Source organism: Cynocephalus volans, chromosome 16 (assembly GCF_027409185.1).
Source record: "Cynocephalus volans isolate mCynVol1 chromosome 16, mCynVol1.pri, whole genome shotgun sequence".
NCBI classification, from domain to species: domain Eukaryota; kingdom Metazoa; phylum Chordata; class Mammalia; order Dermoptera; family Cynocephalidae; genus Cynocephalus; species Cynocephalus volans.
The window spans coordinates 16,879,928-16,897,484 of record NC_084475.1 but is presented as its reverse complement, the minus strand read 5'-3'; the positions used below and the strand labels follow the sequence as shown (position 1 = coordinate 16,897,484).

At 51.4% G+C, this 17,557-nt stretch overlaps 1 protein-coding gene across 2 annotated transcripts in view; it reads left to right on the top strand.

The window, feature by feature from the left end:
• The window catches only part of UBE2O (ubiquitin conjugating enzyme E2 O), a 54,371-nt gene that overhangs the window by 34,446 nt on the left and 2,368 nt on the right, over positions 1–17,557 (top strand). Inside the window, exons 2-17 of one of the 2 annotated variants that reach the window (XM_063081045.1) lie at positions 5,073–5,132; positions 5,308–5,418; positions 7,700–7,797; positions 8,279–8,342; positions 8,936–9,079; positions 9,682–9,791; positions 9,934–10,084; positions 10,349–10,815; positions 11,260–11,414; positions 11,686–11,798; positions 11,892–12,020; positions 12,706–12,795; positions 13,794–14,490; positions 14,793–14,929; positions 17,167–17,370; positions 17,470–17,527. In XM_063081045.1, coding sequence (XP_062937115.1) covers positions 5,073–5,132; positions 5,308–5,418; positions 7,700–7,797; positions 8,279–8,342; positions 8,936–9,079; positions 9,682–9,791; positions 9,934–10,084; positions 10,349–10,815; positions 11,260–11,414; positions 11,686–11,798; positions 11,892–12,020; positions 12,706–12,795; positions 13,794–14,490; positions 14,793–14,929; positions 17,167–17,370; positions 17,470–17,527 — 2,788 coding nt within the window. Of the gene's footprint in view, positions 1–5,072; positions 5,133–5,307; positions 5,419–7,699; positions 7,798–8,278; positions 8,343–8,935; positions 9,080–9,681; positions 9,792–9,933; positions 10,085–10,348; positions 10,816–11,259; positions 11,415–11,685; positions 11,799–11,891; positions 12,021–12,702; positions 12,796–13,793; positions 14,491–14,792; positions 14,930–17,166; positions 17,371–17,469; positions 17,528–17,557 lie in introns of both variants that reach the window. The other variant, XM_063081044.1, reaches the window with a different exon arrangement.

Here is a 17,557-nt window from a genome sequence, read left to right as displayed (position 1 = left end):
CCCTCTCTACAGCACATTCTCCGCCCAACAGCCAAATGATCCTTTTAACATTAACATCTGAGGCCTCTGCTCAGAGCCCTGCGGGGCTTCCTTCTCACTAAGGATGGACTCCCAGGTCCTTCTGTGGTTCCATAAGTCCAAATGACTGGGTCTCGACTCCTCCACTCAACTCCTCCTCCTCAACTTCTCCTGAAGCCCTATGAGCCTCTGCCAGTTGGTCACAGAGCATTTCAGGCACACTCTGCCCAGTGTCTTTATGGCTATTCTCTTGTCTGCTTGGAAAGCTCACTCCCTCATTTCACCCAGATCTTTGGTCAGATGTCACTTGGAAGTGGCCTTTCCTGACCACTCATGCCCTGCCCCCGCACATCCTCCCCGTTGCCCCTAGTATGGCCTGGCCTGTGTCTGTCTGCTTCCACCACTGCTAGAATGGGAGCTTTGCCAGAGCAGGGGCGTGTCTCGCCAGTGCCTGGCACATGGAAGGTGCTCAGTCAGCATCAGTCAGATGAGCGAGAGCATGCCAGGATCCTTCTCCACGGAGGGCAGAAGTGTTATTTGATTCTCTTGTTTCCAGGGGAGGCAGCAAATGATGTTGATCCTGGGATTCCACCAGGCTGTCTTGCCTGTGTCCAAATAAGCATGTTCATTTTAAACCATCCCCAACCCTTCCTTGCTTAGAGACACTGTTAACATTTTGGTGTCTTGTATTTCTTGTTCTTTTCCTGTTCAGAAATCTCTTATGGCTAAGATCTCCAAGAAATGTTAGATAGCACTTGTCTAACAAATGCTCACCAACTCTTAGGTTGTTTAGAATTTTAGAGCCTATAATGACGTTTGAAATCTATCCTTCCTTCCCAAACTCATTCTATGAAGCAAACATCATCCTGATACCAAAACCAGGTAAAGATATAACCAAAAAAGAAAACTACAGGCTGATATCCTTGATGAATATAGATGCAAAAATCCTCAATAAAATACTAGCAAACAGAATACAGCAACACATATGTAAAATTATTCACCACGATCAAGTGGGATTCATCCCAGGGATGCAAGGTTGGTTCAACATATGCAAATGAATAAATGTGATACACCATATTAATAAACACAAGGACCATATGATCATCTCTATAGATGCTGAAAAAGCATTTGATAAGATTCAGCACTCATTCATGACAAAGACCCTCTATAAGTTAGGTATAGACGGAAAGTATCTCAACATAATTAAAGCTATACATGATAAACCCACTGCCAATATCATTCTGAATGGGGACAAGCTGAAAGCTTTTCCTTTAAGAACAGGAACTAGACAAGGATGCCCACTCTCACCACTCCTATTCAACATAGTGTTGGAAGTACTAGCCAGAGCAATCAGAGAAGAGAAGGAAATAAAGGGCATCCAGATTGGAAAAGAGGAAGTCAAACTGTCCCTGTTTGCAGATGACATGATCCTATATATCGAACAGCCTAAAGCCTCTACTAAAAAACTCTTGGAGGTGATAAATGATTTCAGCACAGTAGCAGGATACAAAATCAACACACAAAAATCAGTAGCATTTCTATTCTCCAGTAGTGAACATGCAGAAAGAGAAATCAAGAAAGCCTGCCCATTTACAATAGCCACCCCAAAAAATAAAATACTTAGGAATTGAGTTAACCAAGGATGTGAAAAATCTCTATCATGAGAACTACAAACCACTGCTGAGAGAAATTAGAGAGGATACAAGAAGATGGAAAGATATCCCATGCTCTTGGATTGGAAGAATCAACATAGTGAAAATGTCCATACTACCCAAAGTGATATACAAATGTAATGCAATCCCCATCAAAATTCCAATGATGTTTTTCTCAGAAATGGAAAGAACTATCCAGACATTTATATGGAATAACAAAAGACCATGCATAGCCAAAGTGACGCTGAGCAAAAAAAATAAAGCTGGAGGCATAACACTACCTGACTTTAAACTATACTACAAAGCTGTAATAACCAAAACAGTATGGTACTGGCATAAAAACAGACACACTGATCAATGGAATAGAATACAGAATCCAGAAATCAACCCACACACCTACAGCCATCTGATCTTTGACAAAGGCACCAAGCCTATACACTGGGGAAGAGACTGCCTCTTTAGCAAATGGTGCTGGGAGAACTGGATATCAATATGCAGGAGAATGAAACTAGACCCATACCTTTCACCATACACTAAAGTCAACTCAAAATGGATTAAAGAATTAAATATACACCCTGAAACACTTAAAGAAAACATAGGAGAAACACTTCAGGAAGTAGGACTGGACACAGACTTCATGAATATGACCCCAGGGCCGATCCCGTGGCGCACTTGGTAGAGTGCTGCGCTGGGAGCGCGGCGACGCTCCCGCCGCGGGTTCGGATCCTATATAGGACTGACCAGTGCACTCACTGGCTGAGTGCCGGTCACGAAAAAACGACAAAAAAAAAAAAAAAAATGAATATGACCCCAAAAGCACGGGCAACCAAAGGAAAAATAAACAAATGGGATTATATCAAACTAAAGAGCTTCTGCACAGCAAAAGAAACAATTAACAGAGTTAAAAGACAACCAACAGAGTGGGAGAAAATATTTGCAAAATATACATCTGACAAAGGATTAATATCCAGAATATACAAGGAACTCAAACAACTTTACAAGAAAAAAACAAGCAACCCAATTAAAAAATGGGCAAAAGAGCTAAGTAGGCATTTCTCTAAGGAAGATATATACAAATGGCCAACAGACATATGAAAAAATGCTCAACATCATTCAGCATCTAGGAAATGCAAATCAAAACTACACTGAGATACCATCTCACCCCAGTTAGGATGGCTAAAATCCAAAAGACTGAACGATAAATGCAGGCGAGGTTGCGGAGAAAAAGGAACTCTCATATATTGTTGGTGGGACTGCAAAATGATGCAGCCTCTATGGAAAATGGTATGGAGGTTCCTCAAACAATTGCAGATAGATCTACCATATGACCCAGCTATCCCACTGCTGGGAATATACCCAGAGGAATGGAAATCATCAAGTCGAAGGTATACCTGTTCCCCAGTGTTCATCACAGCACTCTTTACAATAGCCAAGAGTTGGAACCAGCCCAAATGTCCATCATCGGATGAGTGGATACGGAAAATGTGATATATCTACACAATGGAATACTACTCAGCTATAAAAATGAATGAAATACTGCCATTTGCAACAACATGGATGGACCTTGAGAGAATTATATTAAGTGAAACAAGTCAGGCACAGAAAGAGAAATACCACATGTTCTTACTTATTGGTGGGAGATAAAAATAAATAAATAAATTCACACACACACAAAAGAAAAAAAAAAACGGGAGAAGAAGACATAACAATTACTATTCCTTGAAGTTGACATGACAAGCATACAGAAAGGACATTGTTGGGTAGGAGGGGGGAGAGGGAGGAGGGATGGAGGTTTCGGTTGATTATTGGGCCACAATAATCAACCACATTTTATATCGACAAAATAAAATTTAAAAAATAAAAATAATAAAATGGGAGTAGGGGTTGAGATAGGGTGGAGCAGCGCGGAAAGTACCATGTCCCAGAGGAGAGATGTGGGCACAGTTACATCATAGAATGTTCTCTGAGTTAGAAAGTGGCACCATGATCCCAGCGTGCCCTTCGCAGCCTCCTGGGGTCTTGGAGCAGAGGTAAGAAGAGCCCGACCTTTCAGGGGTCTTCAGCCTGTGCCTTGGGTCAGTGGAGTCAGGCGGCAGTGATAACAGCTGGCTTTGCTGAGCACCTACTGTGTACCATGCACGGTGTACATGCCTGTGCTTTTACTGCCTTATTAATGCCACCTCAGCCACTCTGAGAGGGCTACTTTTGTCCCCATTTCATGTAGGTAGACGGGAGCAATTTGCCTGCAGTTTCCGTGTCTGACTTGAACCCCCATATTTAATAACTAGGCTCATTGTCATGTGGAACATGGACTTATGGTCCCTGTAGGACTTTCTCCACTGCTGGTTGCATGGTCCATTGCTTCCTCTTTGCTTTTTTGTAAGTCATGTCCTACTAATAGCAGAGTTTGTTGTAGTTTCATTGCCAAAACGTCAGTGACCTTGAACTGGTATCTTCCTTTTTCAGCACTTTAGTTCTTTCGTGGTGGTCACCTTTCCATGCCTCAGGGGTTGACAGCAGAGTGGCTGCTGCTGAGCAGTGTCCAGTTGGGTGGTGTCTGAGGGAACAACCCTTCCAACCCCATGATTTGGGGTCTTGGAGGTGGGCAGCTTCAGAGACCCACCCATAACTGTGACTCAGAACTGCAGAGGAGCGGCCCCACATTTGGGGGACCACTAACAAAGAAGACAGGCTGGCCTAGTGAAGAACCACATCCGGCCTGGGCTGGTGGAGGGGGACCAGGCAATGGGAGGAGGTGGCTGCTGGGTGTTCGTGGAGGGATGGGTCAGGTGTTTGTGCAGTTGGCCAGACTCCAGAAGCCAGCATCCCAAGAGTTGCTCAGCTGCTTGCAGGGCTCCACAGCACACTAGATAAGGAGCAGGCTGCAGCTGGTCAGGAGGGATAACCCAGATTAGAACGTGGTGTCAGGTGATAGCTGGGCTTGGGGTAACCCACCATAGCCCAGGATCATGCTCCAGCACTGATCAGCCAGGGTCAGAGGGCAGGCACTTGCAGAAAGGAGAAAGAGGATTTAACTCCTAGCAAAATATTTTGCAGTCTATAAAAGGGGCTATTAAACCTTTTAATTAAGGTGAGGCCTTATGTGACCTGTCATTTAGCCACACTTTTCACTGTGATCAAGAGTACCTCCAGTGAGCTGTTTGCCTTTGGTGGGGGAGACAGTGCCTGGAGGGGCACTGGAGGCTTCTGGGAGTGGTACGCTCTATCTCTGGATTCGGGTGCTGCTTAGAGGGTGTTCACAGTTTGTGAAAATGCTTCCAGCCAAACACAGGATTTGTGTGCTTAGCGGTATGGATATTCACGCTTTAGAAGAAGTTGGAAGAAAAATGTATCCTGATGTGACTTCAGAGTCCGTTCTCTCACACTCATGTTTTTTTACAGCTGAAACTGGAGGACCGTTCCGTGGTGCCCCGGGATGTGGTCCGGCACATGCGATCCACTGTGAGTCCTGCATCCCCACCCCAGCCCTGGGCCTTGGGGTGGCCACCTTGGGGACTTGGGTCTGTCCACCTCACACTCTGTGGGAGGGCTAATCAGCTCTGGGCAGGTGTGCCTTGGGATTGTCTGGGCTGGGTCTGCTGCACCAGCTTGGCCTGGATGCCTCCCTGTCCCCCAGGACAGTCAGTGCGGCACGGTGATAGACGTCAACATCGACTGCGCTGTCAAGCTCATCGGCACCAACTGCATCATCTACCCCGTCAACAGCAAGGACCTCCAGCATATCTGGGTGAGCCGGCCCTCTGATTCTCTCAGTGGCACATCTGTCCTGCACCTTCCCTGGGCGCTCTAGCCACACACAGCCTTCCCCGGTCAGATGGCAAAGCACAGCATCACTGCGCCAGCTGGCTCCTGGTAGCCTCATTGTGCCGCTTGTGAGGAAGCCACTTAGACATGTGGTCAGACATATCCTTACTTTTCCAACCCCAGCATAGGTTGCCAGTGTGGTTGTCTTTACCCATTTTCCTTGCTCCTCTAACACTCCTTTAAAAAAAACTACAAAAAACACAGATTTCTTTTCAATAATGATCTTGTAAATGATTTCAAACTTATTGAGGCCAGCCCGTGGCTCACTCGGGAGAGTGTGGTGCTGATAACACCAAGACCACGGGTTCGGATCCTATATAGGGATGGCCAGTTGGCTCACTTGGGAGAGCGTGGTGCTGACACCACTAAGCCAAGGGTTGAGATCCCCTTACCTACCAGTCATCTATAAAAAAAAAAAAAAAAACTTATTGAGAAGTTGTAAATTCCTGTGTCCTCATGCAGGTTCCTCGCTGTTAACACTTCACTCCATTTGCTCCATCACCTTACCTGACTCCTCCCCCGACATCCCTCTCTCTAGTGTTTTTTATTCCTGAAATACTGGAGAGCAAGCTACAGATATGAAGCCCTGTCACCCCTGAACACTACTACTTGCATTTTCCAAAAAACAAGGACACTCTCTTATGTAACCACCACACAACCCCCCAGATTAGAAAATCAACATGGATACGTTACTGTCTGATCCACAGACCCCATTCAGTTGACCCAACGATACCCTTTTTCCTTTTCTGACCCAGGATCCCATTCAGGAACACATCTTGCATTTAGTTTTCAACCCTTTGATCTCTCTCCAATCTGGAATGGTTCCCCAGTCTTTCTTTGTCTTCCACATTCTGGACAGTGATATACTCAGTATATGACCCTCTCCCTGGGTCTGTCTGATCTTGCCTCATGCCCAGCCTCAGCCCATGCATTCTTGGCAGGGCTGCCACAGAAATGCCAGCAAGTCCCTTCTGGCTCATGGTATCAGCAGCAATGCCGCTGGGGGTGTGGGCTTCAATCCCTGGTCATGTTGGTGTCTGCTGGGCCTCTCCATCATAAAGTCACTATTTACCCCCTTTGTAGGTGATTATGTTTTGTGGGGACATACTTCAAGACTATGTCAGTAATGTGTTACTTGTCAAACCTCAATCCACCAGCCTTAGCTGCCATTAACAGTTCCCACCCGAACTGACCATCACTCCGCTGGTTGCTACGTGGCGATGTTATGACTCTATCACTGCCTCATTTTTGTGAGTCAGTGCTCTACTGTACAGAACAGCTTTGTCTTCTGCCCATGTATTCATTTATTTTTTATATCAGTATATACTCAGAGATTCCTGTTTTATTCGATTGGTTAATAATCCATTATTATTATTTTTTTTTTTTAATTATCCCAGATTTGGCCAGTGGGATCCCCTTCAAGCTGCTTTTGTGTCCTTTTCACATGTCCCCGTCTTGTCATTTTTTTTTTCCCCATCACTTCCTTACTTTCTGGCACAGTGAGATGCCCAAGTTCATCTTGTATTTTTTCTGATCCAGCCCTGGAATCAGCCCTTTCTCCAGGGAGCCTAGATCTTTTCAGAAGAAAGGGATATTTTAAAAACCAAGATCTGGATGCTGGGTGTGCTAAATGCTACTAGGCCCTTTTAGGGCAGTGCTAGGAAACACACACATGTATATGCATGTACACATTACACATTATCTAAAAGTCAACACCAATCTGTGTGTGTATTAAAATATGAGTTTATTCTGATATCTGCAGTTCAATACCTCAGACTCTCTCCTTTCCACTCTAGGTCAGTGAGTACCTTCTCCAGCAGTGAGAAACTTGACTCTCAGTCTCCTCAATATATTTACCTATTTACTCAAAGCACTGTCATTATCTGTCCACATAGCCAACCTCCCAACTATACAGCTGTCTCCTCTGCCAGCCACCTCCACAGTCCCCTTACCCGGGTGTCCTGTGTCCATGGATGCCACAGTCTCTGTATGACTCTTCCATCCCCGCCACTCAGCACCCCCATACCACACTTCCCCTCGCTGGGAAGGGGAGCTGGGATACAGCCTAAAACTTGTGGGGAAGGCCAGCTGCAACAGTTATGTGCATCCTTCCTGCCCTGTCTCAGCGGGGCAGAGAGGGATTTGTGCCCTGGACATCAGTGTTGTCTGCTCTCTCTCCCTGCTGCTGTTCCCGTGGTCTGCAGCCCTTCATGTATGGGGACTACATTGCCTATGACTGCTGGCTAGGGAAGGTCTATGACTTGAAGAACCAGATCATCCTGAAACTATCCAATGGCGCCAGGTAGATATCTCAGTGTGAAGGAGCCATCAGCTTGGGAAGGGCAGCCTGTTGGAAGGAGGGGAGGAGGGTGTTTTCTCATGGGGCTTGTGATGACAATTTTAATCAAGGGCAGTGACAGATGTTACTGGCATTCAGGGCCTTGCATCTCAGGCCCTAACCCTGTGCTGGTCTCCTTATCTGTCATGGCCTAATTCTCTTGCTCGGTGTCTGGTCTGTCTTGGCTTGGGGAGAAACATCTTCACTTAGGATATTTGATAAAAGCTGATGATTTAGCAAATACCCTACGCTTTTTTGGTGGTGAGCACTATGGTGCTTAGGGTCTTATTCGTTTTAGGAGAGTTTCTTATACCTCATCAGAGGCCATGTTGTTAGCAGAAGGTGAACTGTGACCTTTTAGGGAATGTGGCACCTCTGGTCACTGCAGTGTGATACTCAGTCATTGTGCCCCTGCTGGAGACCAAGCCCACACTCTCTGTTGCAGGTGCTCCATGAACACAGAGGACGGCGCCAAGCTCTACGACGTCTGCCCACACGTCAGCGACTCAGTACGTGGGTCCCGCCAGGCTAGCTCCATTGGGGGCAGTGCACTACTGCTGTTCCTCAGCCCTCTGGCTGTGCAGGAAGGAGGACTTCTTAGCAGAGAGCTTGTAGCTGGCCCAGGCTGAGCAAAGTAGTTTCCTAGGAAAGGGGCGGGTGTGCACCAGAGGGTCTAAAAGTTTGGGCATAGGTAGAAAATATTAGAACTTTTATTTGCATTTTTGTTAGCTTTTTATCTTATCCTTTAAAACCTCTATGTTTCTGTCTTAGTGTCTTAGTATGATATGTGAGTGCAGTAGTGCTTGGACATAATTTGTAAATAAGTAGAGACACTGCAGATGCATGATCAAACAGGTTTGGGACCACTGCTCTCTAGAGCTTTAGTCCTCAAAAGTTTGTACAGTGAGTCAGAATCTACTTTTTAATAAGATCCCTGAGTGATGTGTATGCACCTTAGGTTTGAGAAGTACTGCTCTGGAGCTGTGGCATTTATTTTAGAGCATGTGGAAGCCTGTATATATGGGTTCGGCAGGTGGGGAGAGTACCATCACCCAAGGAGGCACTGCTCACAAGGAATCTCTTTTGGCCCCAAATCCCACAGGGTCTCTTCTTTGATGATTCCTACGGCTTCTATCCAGGCCAGGTGCTCATCGGCCCCGCCAAGATCTTCTCCAGCGTCCAGTGGCTGTCAGGGGTCAAACCCGTGCTCAGCACCAAGAGCAAGTTCCGAGTGGTGGTAGAAGAGGTAGGAGTCAGGGGTGAGGGTGAGGGAACGGAGTCCTTGACCTCCATGCCCTGGAGCCAAGCTTCTGACCCTTTCTTGCCTGCACAAGCCTGCTCTGAGTTAAGCCCTATTCCTCAGCATCTGGGCCCTGCTAATCTGAAAGGGGAACCTAGGCTCTGGTCATGGAGTGATCGATGGGCAGATGTCCCCAGCCTCATGTACATAGGCTGAGCCAGGTGGGAGTGGCGAGGGACAATTCCAGTGGGCCCTGGCTGGTGTGAGGCAGGGACAGTGGTTCTGGAGCAGGGGGCAGCATAGAGTCAGGGCCTGCTCCAGTGTGTCCTTACTTGGTGCTGAACTAGGAACATCCACATTTCTGCTCTGGAGGTCAGGTGGGCTCCGGGCAGCTGGTTAAAGAGAGTGCTGTTAGAACCTGCCTTACTGGGCTGAGCCCGTGGCGCACTCGGTAGCGTGCTGTGCTAGCAGCGCGGCGACGCTCCCACCGTGGGTTCGGATCCTATATAAGAATGACCGGTGCACTCCCTGGCTGAGCGCCGGTCACGAAAAAAAAAAAAAAAAAAGAACCTGCCTTACTGTGGCCCGGTCCAACCTGCCGTCCCCAGGTGCAGGTTGTGGAGCTGAAAGTAACATGGATTACCAAGAGTTTCTGTCCAGGGGGCACGGACAGCGTCAGCCCCCCGCCCTCTGTCATCACCCAGGAAAACCTAGGCAGGTGAGCATGCCCTGACTGCCAGCAGCCCCAGAGGCATGCCTTGAGCAAGTCCCTGGGGCCCAGCTGCAGGTGCGTGGGGAAGACGAGAACACGCATGCCTCTCAGAAGTCCAGCCTGGCCCAGCTACTCCTCCTACCCGCAGGGTGAAGCGTCTCGGATGCTTTGACCATGCTCAGCGGCAGCTTGGGGAACGCTGTCTGTATGTCTTCCCAGCCAAGGTAGAGCCGGCCAAGATTGCCTGGGAATGTCCAGAAAAAAACTGCGCCCAGGGGGAGGGCTCTATGGCCAAGAAGGTATGTCCTTGGGGTAGGGGTTGGAGGGCATTTAAGGAACTGGCCTTGAGCCATTTCCATGGCCAGGAAGGACGGTCTGTGCTTTAGGCCTTGGGGGGCAGTCCTGATGACCCTTGCTGGCCACTTAGGTGTGTATGGCTGTCAGCCCCCCAGACTGAGACACCTGGGGCCAGGCCCGCCTGGGTGTCCCACAGGCTGGGGTGGGGGTGGGGCAGCCAGCCTGCCACCCTCCACAGCTGCCATCTCCCCGCTCTGCTCTCTCAGGTGAAGCGCCTATTGAAGAAACAGGTGGTGAGGATCATGTCTTGCTCCCCGGACACCCAGTGTTCCAGGGACCATTCCATGGAGGACCCAGACAAACAAGCAGAAGCCAAAGCCAAGAGCGAAATGGGGCCAGTTAGCCCTGAGGAGACCCCCGACGGCTCTGCCAGCCCCGTGCGGGTGCCGCATGAGGAAGAGTCCCACGAGGCTGGAGAGCAGCTGCCCCCGTTCCTGCTGAAGGAGGGCGGCGACGACCGGCTGCACTCGGTTGAGCAGGACGCAGATGACGAGGCTGCCGACGACACAGATGACACCAGCTCGGCAACGTCCTCTGCCAGCTCCAGCACCTCTTCTCAGAGCGGCAGCGGTACTGGCCGCAGGAAGAGCATCCCCTTGTCCATCAGGAACCTAAAGCGGAAGCACAAGAGGAAGAAGAATAAAGTTACTCGTGACTTCAAGCCAGGGGATAGGTAACCTCAGGGCACGTGTCCCGCCCCGCCCCCCCCAACGTTTAACCTGAGACCAGCAGAGAGCCCTGTCCCCTTGGAACACACTTATACACTGCCCACAGGCTGCAGGCCTCGTGACAGCTCAGAGCTGCCCATCCCAAATGGCAAATGGTGCCTGAGGAGGGCCCTGGTGGAAAGGAGAGATTGGGGAATAGTGCAGAGGGTGGGATGGTGGCAGTGGCCTTGAGCCTGGCCGGAGCTCTCTGGGACCTGTTCTCAGAGGAGAACACGTGGCACAGGAACCACAGATGAGCTTTGCACACGTGGGAACTCTCAGCCCTCCCACCTAGGGTTAAGAGTTGCAGGTTACCAAGCCCACAGGGAGGGGACAGGCAGAAAGATGATCTGCCCTTTCCCTGGGGAAGCATTTTTGCACGGCCTGGCTCACTGGCTCGCACCCGGCAGGGTGGCAGTGGAGGTGGTGACCACAATGACCTCAGCTGATGTGATGTGGCAGGATGGCTCCGTGGAGTGCAACATCCGCTCCAACGACCTCTTCCCCGTGCACCACCTGGACAACAATGAGTTCTGCCCCGGAGACTTCGTGGTGGACAAGCGAGGTAGTGCCAGCTCCAGAGGGGCAGCCAGCTAGGTAGCTGCTGATGAGGGCCTGGGTGGCGGCTTGGGGTCACTGCTAAAAGGAAGTCAGGGAGCAGACTGCCCGTTTGCAGGTGTCCGACCCTCTCAAGGGCTGTGGGAGGCCTATTTTGGCCTCTGCTGGCCAAGCCAGGAAATGACTGGGTCCTGTGCCCTACTGTAGTTTGAGATGGAATGGCAGGTGGGCACTGCCAGGGCTGCCCTGCTAGTTGCGTCCCCTCTCTGGTTCCCTAGTCCAGAGTTGTCCGGACCCTGCTGTCTATGGCGTGGTGCAGTCTGGGGACCACATTGGCCGCACCTGCATGGTGAAGTGGTTCAAGCTGCGGCCAAGCGGGGACGATGTGGAAGTGAGTCTGTGCCGCCCCTTCCTCTTCCTGCAGGGTGGGCTCTGGGGGTTGGTTCAGGGCCCCTGGCTCATGACAAGCCATCCTGTGCCACAGCTGATTGGAGAAGAGGAGGATGTGAGTGTTTACGACATTGCTGACCACCCCGATTTTCGCTTCCGCACAACTGACATCGTCATCCGTATTGGCAATACTGAGGACGGGGCTCCTCACAGGGAGGATGAGGTACACCCCAAGTCTCAGCTGCTTCCCATCCCATGCAGCACCCGCAGTCCCTATTGGTGCCACCAGGTGGCTGCAGGAGACAAGACCTGAAAGCCCTCTAGGCTGTGTGCCCTGCAATAGAGTGGCTGTTCAGCCCCGACTCCTGCAGGAGGCCTCCCTGTCCCCCTGCTGGGACCAGCTTCCTGAGCCCCTGCTGCTCGTGCTTACTGAGAGAGCCACGTTCCTTGTCACAAGCCCCGTGGGTGGGATATCAGGTTCTATGGAGCACAGGAGAGGCTTGGGCAGGGGCTTAAGCTGGGCCTGGAAGAAGAGGTGGGCACGTTGGGTGGGTCAGGGCAGGTTCCAGGCAGGTTGGAGTGTGAACAGAAGAGCCGAAGCATGAAACCCCGTCCTGGGGATGGCAAGAAGCCCAGAGAGGCTGAACACGGCAAGTAGAATCCCGGGGGCATGTGAAGAGCCGAGTTATGAGCTTTCGACTGCCAGGTGGAGGAGAGTGGGCTCAGTGGAATGCAGGTGTTGAGGGTGTTTGAGCAAGAGGGCTGGACTCACCCCTTGCTGGTGCCCACATCCTTCAGTCCTCACAGCCTTGACCCTTGCTGCCCACTGGTGGACTTCCTCCAAGGTGCTCTGGCCCTCGCCCCTCTTGGAGAGCTGCCCCTTTGACTCTGTCCCCTTTGCCCAGCAGCCGTCGGTGGGCCAGGTGGCCCGCGTGGACGTCAGCAGCAAGGTGGAAGTGGTGTGGGCTGACAACTCAAAGACCATCATCTTGCCCCAGGTAATCCTCTGGTGAGACCCCAGCTATTGGAGTCACAACTGTGGCCTGTCTCCTGTCCCTGAGAGCCTGAAGACAGGCTCTCAGATCTTCCTGGCAAGAGCTCAGATGTTACTACACACAGAGCCCCGGGGTGAGGGGACAGGGGCAGCTGGCAGCCGGCCTGCAGTCTCACCTCTCCAAGCAGGCTTTCCAGATCGCCAGGTGCTTGTAGATTTTCACAAAGCTCCAGGGTATTCCTGGATGTTCAGCTCACTATGCTAAGGAAATGCAAGTTACTTTCTACAAGGAGATGGTGGCTTTCCCAGCGGCGTTTCTTGGAAAACCTTAACAGATAGATAGGAAGAGAACGGAGAAGAGCCAACCAATTCCAGCTGCTGCTGCTGGGTTCCGAGCAAGAGGGCTACCCTTCCCTCGCCCCCTTGTTTGAGCCCATCCAACAGCTCAGCTCCCCTCTCCTGGTGCCCACTTGGGGTGGGTAAGGGAAGGGAATGGCTTCCCCCTCATCTCTGTGACCTTCCAGGAAAGGGGACAGGATGTGCATGGGCCAGCTGTCCCGCACGCCTCCTGTCACATGTTCCCAGCTCCCAGTGCCACCCCACAGAGGCCACCTTGCCCCCATGGTTAGCGCCCTGAGTCCTTTGGGTGGTGGGGCTGGATTTGCTGAGGTTTCCCGTTGGGCCCCTTAGCCTGTTGGACAGACACTGACCAAGTGCACAAAGGGGTAGGGGAGGCTGGAACAGGCTATTGGTTTGGGCTTTGGGTCCTGCTGAGGGGCGGGACAGGTGAAGGGCTCTCCCAGAGACCTAGGGACCACCTAACATGGAGAGGCTCAAGCAGCCAAGTCTAGAGCAGAAAATGGGGGAGGGAGGAATGGCATTGCCAAGGCCTGGGTGAGCACAGTCATCACAGCAGTGAGGACTGGGGATCCCCAGGGCTCCTCCGTGGTGCAGAGATGACTTCCTGTCTGGCTTACCGCTGCCCTTCCCTTCTGTCCCCAGCACTTGTACAACATTGAGTCTGAGATCGAGGAGTCAGACTACGACTCAGTGGAAGGCAGCACTAGTGGGGCATCCTCAGATGAGTGGGAGGATGACAGTGACAGCTGGGAGACAGACAATGGGCTGGTGGAGGATGAGCACCCCAAGATAGAGGAGCCCCCACTTCCACCTGCTGAGCAGCTGGCAGCCCCTGAGGAGGACAAGGGGGTGGTGATCAGCGAAGAGGCTGCAACGGCTGCCATCCAGGGGGCTGTGGCCATGGCCGCCCCCGTGGCCGGGCTGATGGAGAAGGCTGGCAAGGATGGGCCTCCCAAGAGCTTCCGGGAGCTGAAGGAGGCCATCAAGATCCTGGAGAGCCTCAAGAACATGACCGTGGAGCAGCTATTGACGGGCTCCCCCACCTCCCCCACCGTGGAGCCCGAGAAACCAACGCGGGAGAAGAAGTTCCTGGATGACATCAAGAAGCTGCAGGAGAACCTCAAGAAGACTCTGGACAATGTGGCTATCGCAGAGGAGGAGAAGATGGAGGCGATGCCCGACACAGAGCGCAAGGAGGACAAGCCCGAAGGCCAGTCACCAGTGAAAGCCGAGTGGCCCAGCGAGACCCCAGTGCTCTGCCAGCAATGTGGTGGCAAGCCGGGTGTCACCTTCACCAGCGCCAAGGGCGAGGTCTTCTCGGTGCTGGAGTTTGCGCCCTGTGAGTCGGCCTCGCCTGTCTTCCCCTCCCCTGCCCACCTGGGTTCGTATTTGTGTTAACAGATCTGGAAGTCAGGTGGCTCATCCCCTCCCAGCCCCTGGCTGCAGCCCCGGGGAAACTGTTTCCTGGTGTGGTCACGGTTCTCGTGCCAGGAGCAATCGATGGGAAGCACGTGGGTTACTCACCTGCCTGCGGAGCACACCTGCTTCCCAGGCCAGGCTTTCCTGGGGCAGCAGCCCGTCTTGCAGAGCCAGCTCCAGAGCCTCCCCATGAGAGACTGACCATTCTCTTTTCCCCTTTAGCAAATCACTCTTTTAAGAAAATTGAGTTCCAGCCTCCAGAAGCCAAGAAGTTCTTCAGCACAGTACGGAAGGAGATGGCACTGCTGGCTACCTCACTGCCCGATGGCATCATGGTCAAGACCTTTGAGGATAGAATGGCAAGTAGGCAAGCGTGGGCAGGCGCAGTTGTGCGGTGTGAGTGCTCCATAGCCGAGGCCTGCAGCCTCGGGTGTGTGCATCTCTGGGGCTGACCACCTGAGAGGCTGCCTGCCTAGCCACCTTTTATAGGTGAGGGGCCAACTTGGAGCCATGCAGCCACATGGCCAGCAGGGCTGGCAAGAGCCCCACACATGTCTAGGCCAATGGGCTGGAAACCAGATGGTTCTTTCTTTCCTCTCTCCCTTTTAATATTAGCTTGAAATTAGTTATATGATTATTACCTGGGTCTACTCTTAGTTTTGAAAAATCAGAACATTACAGAAAGAACTAAAGTTGCCTTTGACCAACACTTACCTCCATTTTCCCCAAATCCTAGGCCTCTGTCTGCTCCCAGAGGTTGTGACTGTTAGGAGTTGGTGGGTCTCCTTCCAGAAGACCTTTTACAAATATTTTTACATTCTTGCTGTCACCAATCAGCACGTGACATCTTTTGTGATCTGTTCACACAAATAGCGTGTGCCTGTGCATGTCCCCTGCAGCTTGCTTGCTTCACCCAGCGGTGATTTTTTTTTTTTTTTTTTTTTTTTTTTCCGTGACTGGCACTCAGCCAGTGAGTGCACCGGTCAGTCCCATATAGGATCCGAACCCGCGGCGGGAGAGTCGCCGCGCTGCCAGCGCAGCACTCTACCAACTGCGCCTTTCGTGACCGGTACTCAGCCAGTGAGAGCACCGGCCATTCCTATGTAGGATCCGAACCCGTGGCGGGAGCGTCGCTGCGCTCCCAGCGCCGCACTCTCCCGAGTGCGCCACGGGCTTGGCCTCCCAGCGGTGATTCTTGAGCCCACGTGTCTTGGTTCATGTTGATCTAGTTCACTTGTTTTTACCTACAGAGTAGTAGACTGTTGCGTGGCCACATCGCATTCCGTTTTTTCCTCTGTTTGCGGATGCACCCACCATTTCTGAGTTGTATTTACTGAAGGCAGTTTGAGGGCTTCCTTGGTTGCTCCAGGAATGGGCGAGCCGTTCCGTCTGCCACCTTATTTTTTCAGCAAACCCTTCCAGGGCCCCTGCAGTGAGCCACGCTCCATGCTAGACACAGAATCAGAGTCTGAGCTCTGGGCCCTGTTCTGGAAGGAGGGGGCCAAAGAAGGGACAAAGCAGGGATCCTGAGCGCTACAAAGAGGGGTGTGATTCCTTTGGGCCCAGCTAGCCAGAAATCAGAGTGGGGTTGGGAAGGGCCGGTGCTGCTTGAGGATCTAACACTTTTGTATTTTCTTGAGTTTTAAATCCGTTTTGAAAATTCCAGCCTGTCTCAGCTCTACTGAGGAAGAAGGGAACAAAATTTTTTGTTTCGTTCTGCTTTTCCCAAATCTCATTCAGAGGGGTAGGGAAGTAGTGCCTTATCTTGAGGCTCGGGGGATGGTACCAAACATGCATGAGAGGATTCCTTCGCTCCAGTTATTACTTTGCCCTTGCCGTTGACATTCCAGCTTATCAGTTACCTCAGGCCTGTTGCCCTGGCCGTTGACATTCTGTGCACACACTCCGAATGTCTGCGGATCGTCTCTTAGGACCTAATGATCTGAGTTTCTTTGGTGGTCTCCCAACACTTCCTCTGGAGTGCAAACCCTTAATGTCATTTCTCTGGTTGTGAGACCATCCCCCTAAGTCCTCAAAAGCAAGTGCAGCCTCGCCATCCTGGAACTTTTTCTCAGCTTTTTTTTTTTTTTTTTTTTTAAGATGACTGGTAAGGGGATCTTAACCCTTGACTTGGTGTTGTCAGCACCGCACTCTCCCAAGTGAGCGAACCGGCCATCCCTATATAGGGATCCGAACCCATGGCCTTGGTGTTATCAGCACTGCACTCTCCCAAGTGAGCCATGGGCTGCCCCCCCCCCTTTTTTTTCTTTTACCCTCAGCTTCTTACTGCTTGTAATTGTTGCTTGCCTTGTTGGGGCTGGGGGTCATGGCAGGTGTTTCGAGAAATACAGTTTTAAAGTAATAATGTATGAGGGAAAAAACCTGATATAATAAAAACCAGCTTGGAAAATCCCTTTTGTGCCAGGGGTTCAAAGATACCAAGTAGGGCTGCACAGACCTACGTCTGCGTCAGCTACTCTGTTGCTGGAGGTGTGCCGCTGCTCCTCGCACGTGATCTGCACGGTGCCCTGGAAACCAGTCTCCACGTGCAGGACCCCTCAGCCCCGCACACCTCAGCCTTCCCTCCCTCTTCTAGGACCTCTTCTCGGCCCTCATCAAGGGCCCCACTCGAACCCCCTATGAGGATGGGCTCTACCTGTTTGACATCCAGCTCCCCAACATCTACCCAGCTGTGCCCCCCCACTTTTGCTACCTCTCCCAGTGCAGTGGCCGCCTGAACCCCAACCTGTATGACAATGGGAAGGTGTGTGTCAGCCTTCTGGGCACCTGGATTGGAAAGGTGAGGACACAGCCAGCCCCCTGTCGGGGTCAAGGGAGAGCAAGAAGGGTGTGGGCGTCTGTCTGGAATGGAGCTGATCATGCTATGTGTGTGTTTCAGGGGACAGAGAGGTGGACAAGCAAATCCAGCCTTCTTCAGGTGCTCATCTCTATCCAAGGTACGTTTGGGCTGAGGGGGGGTGTGGTGA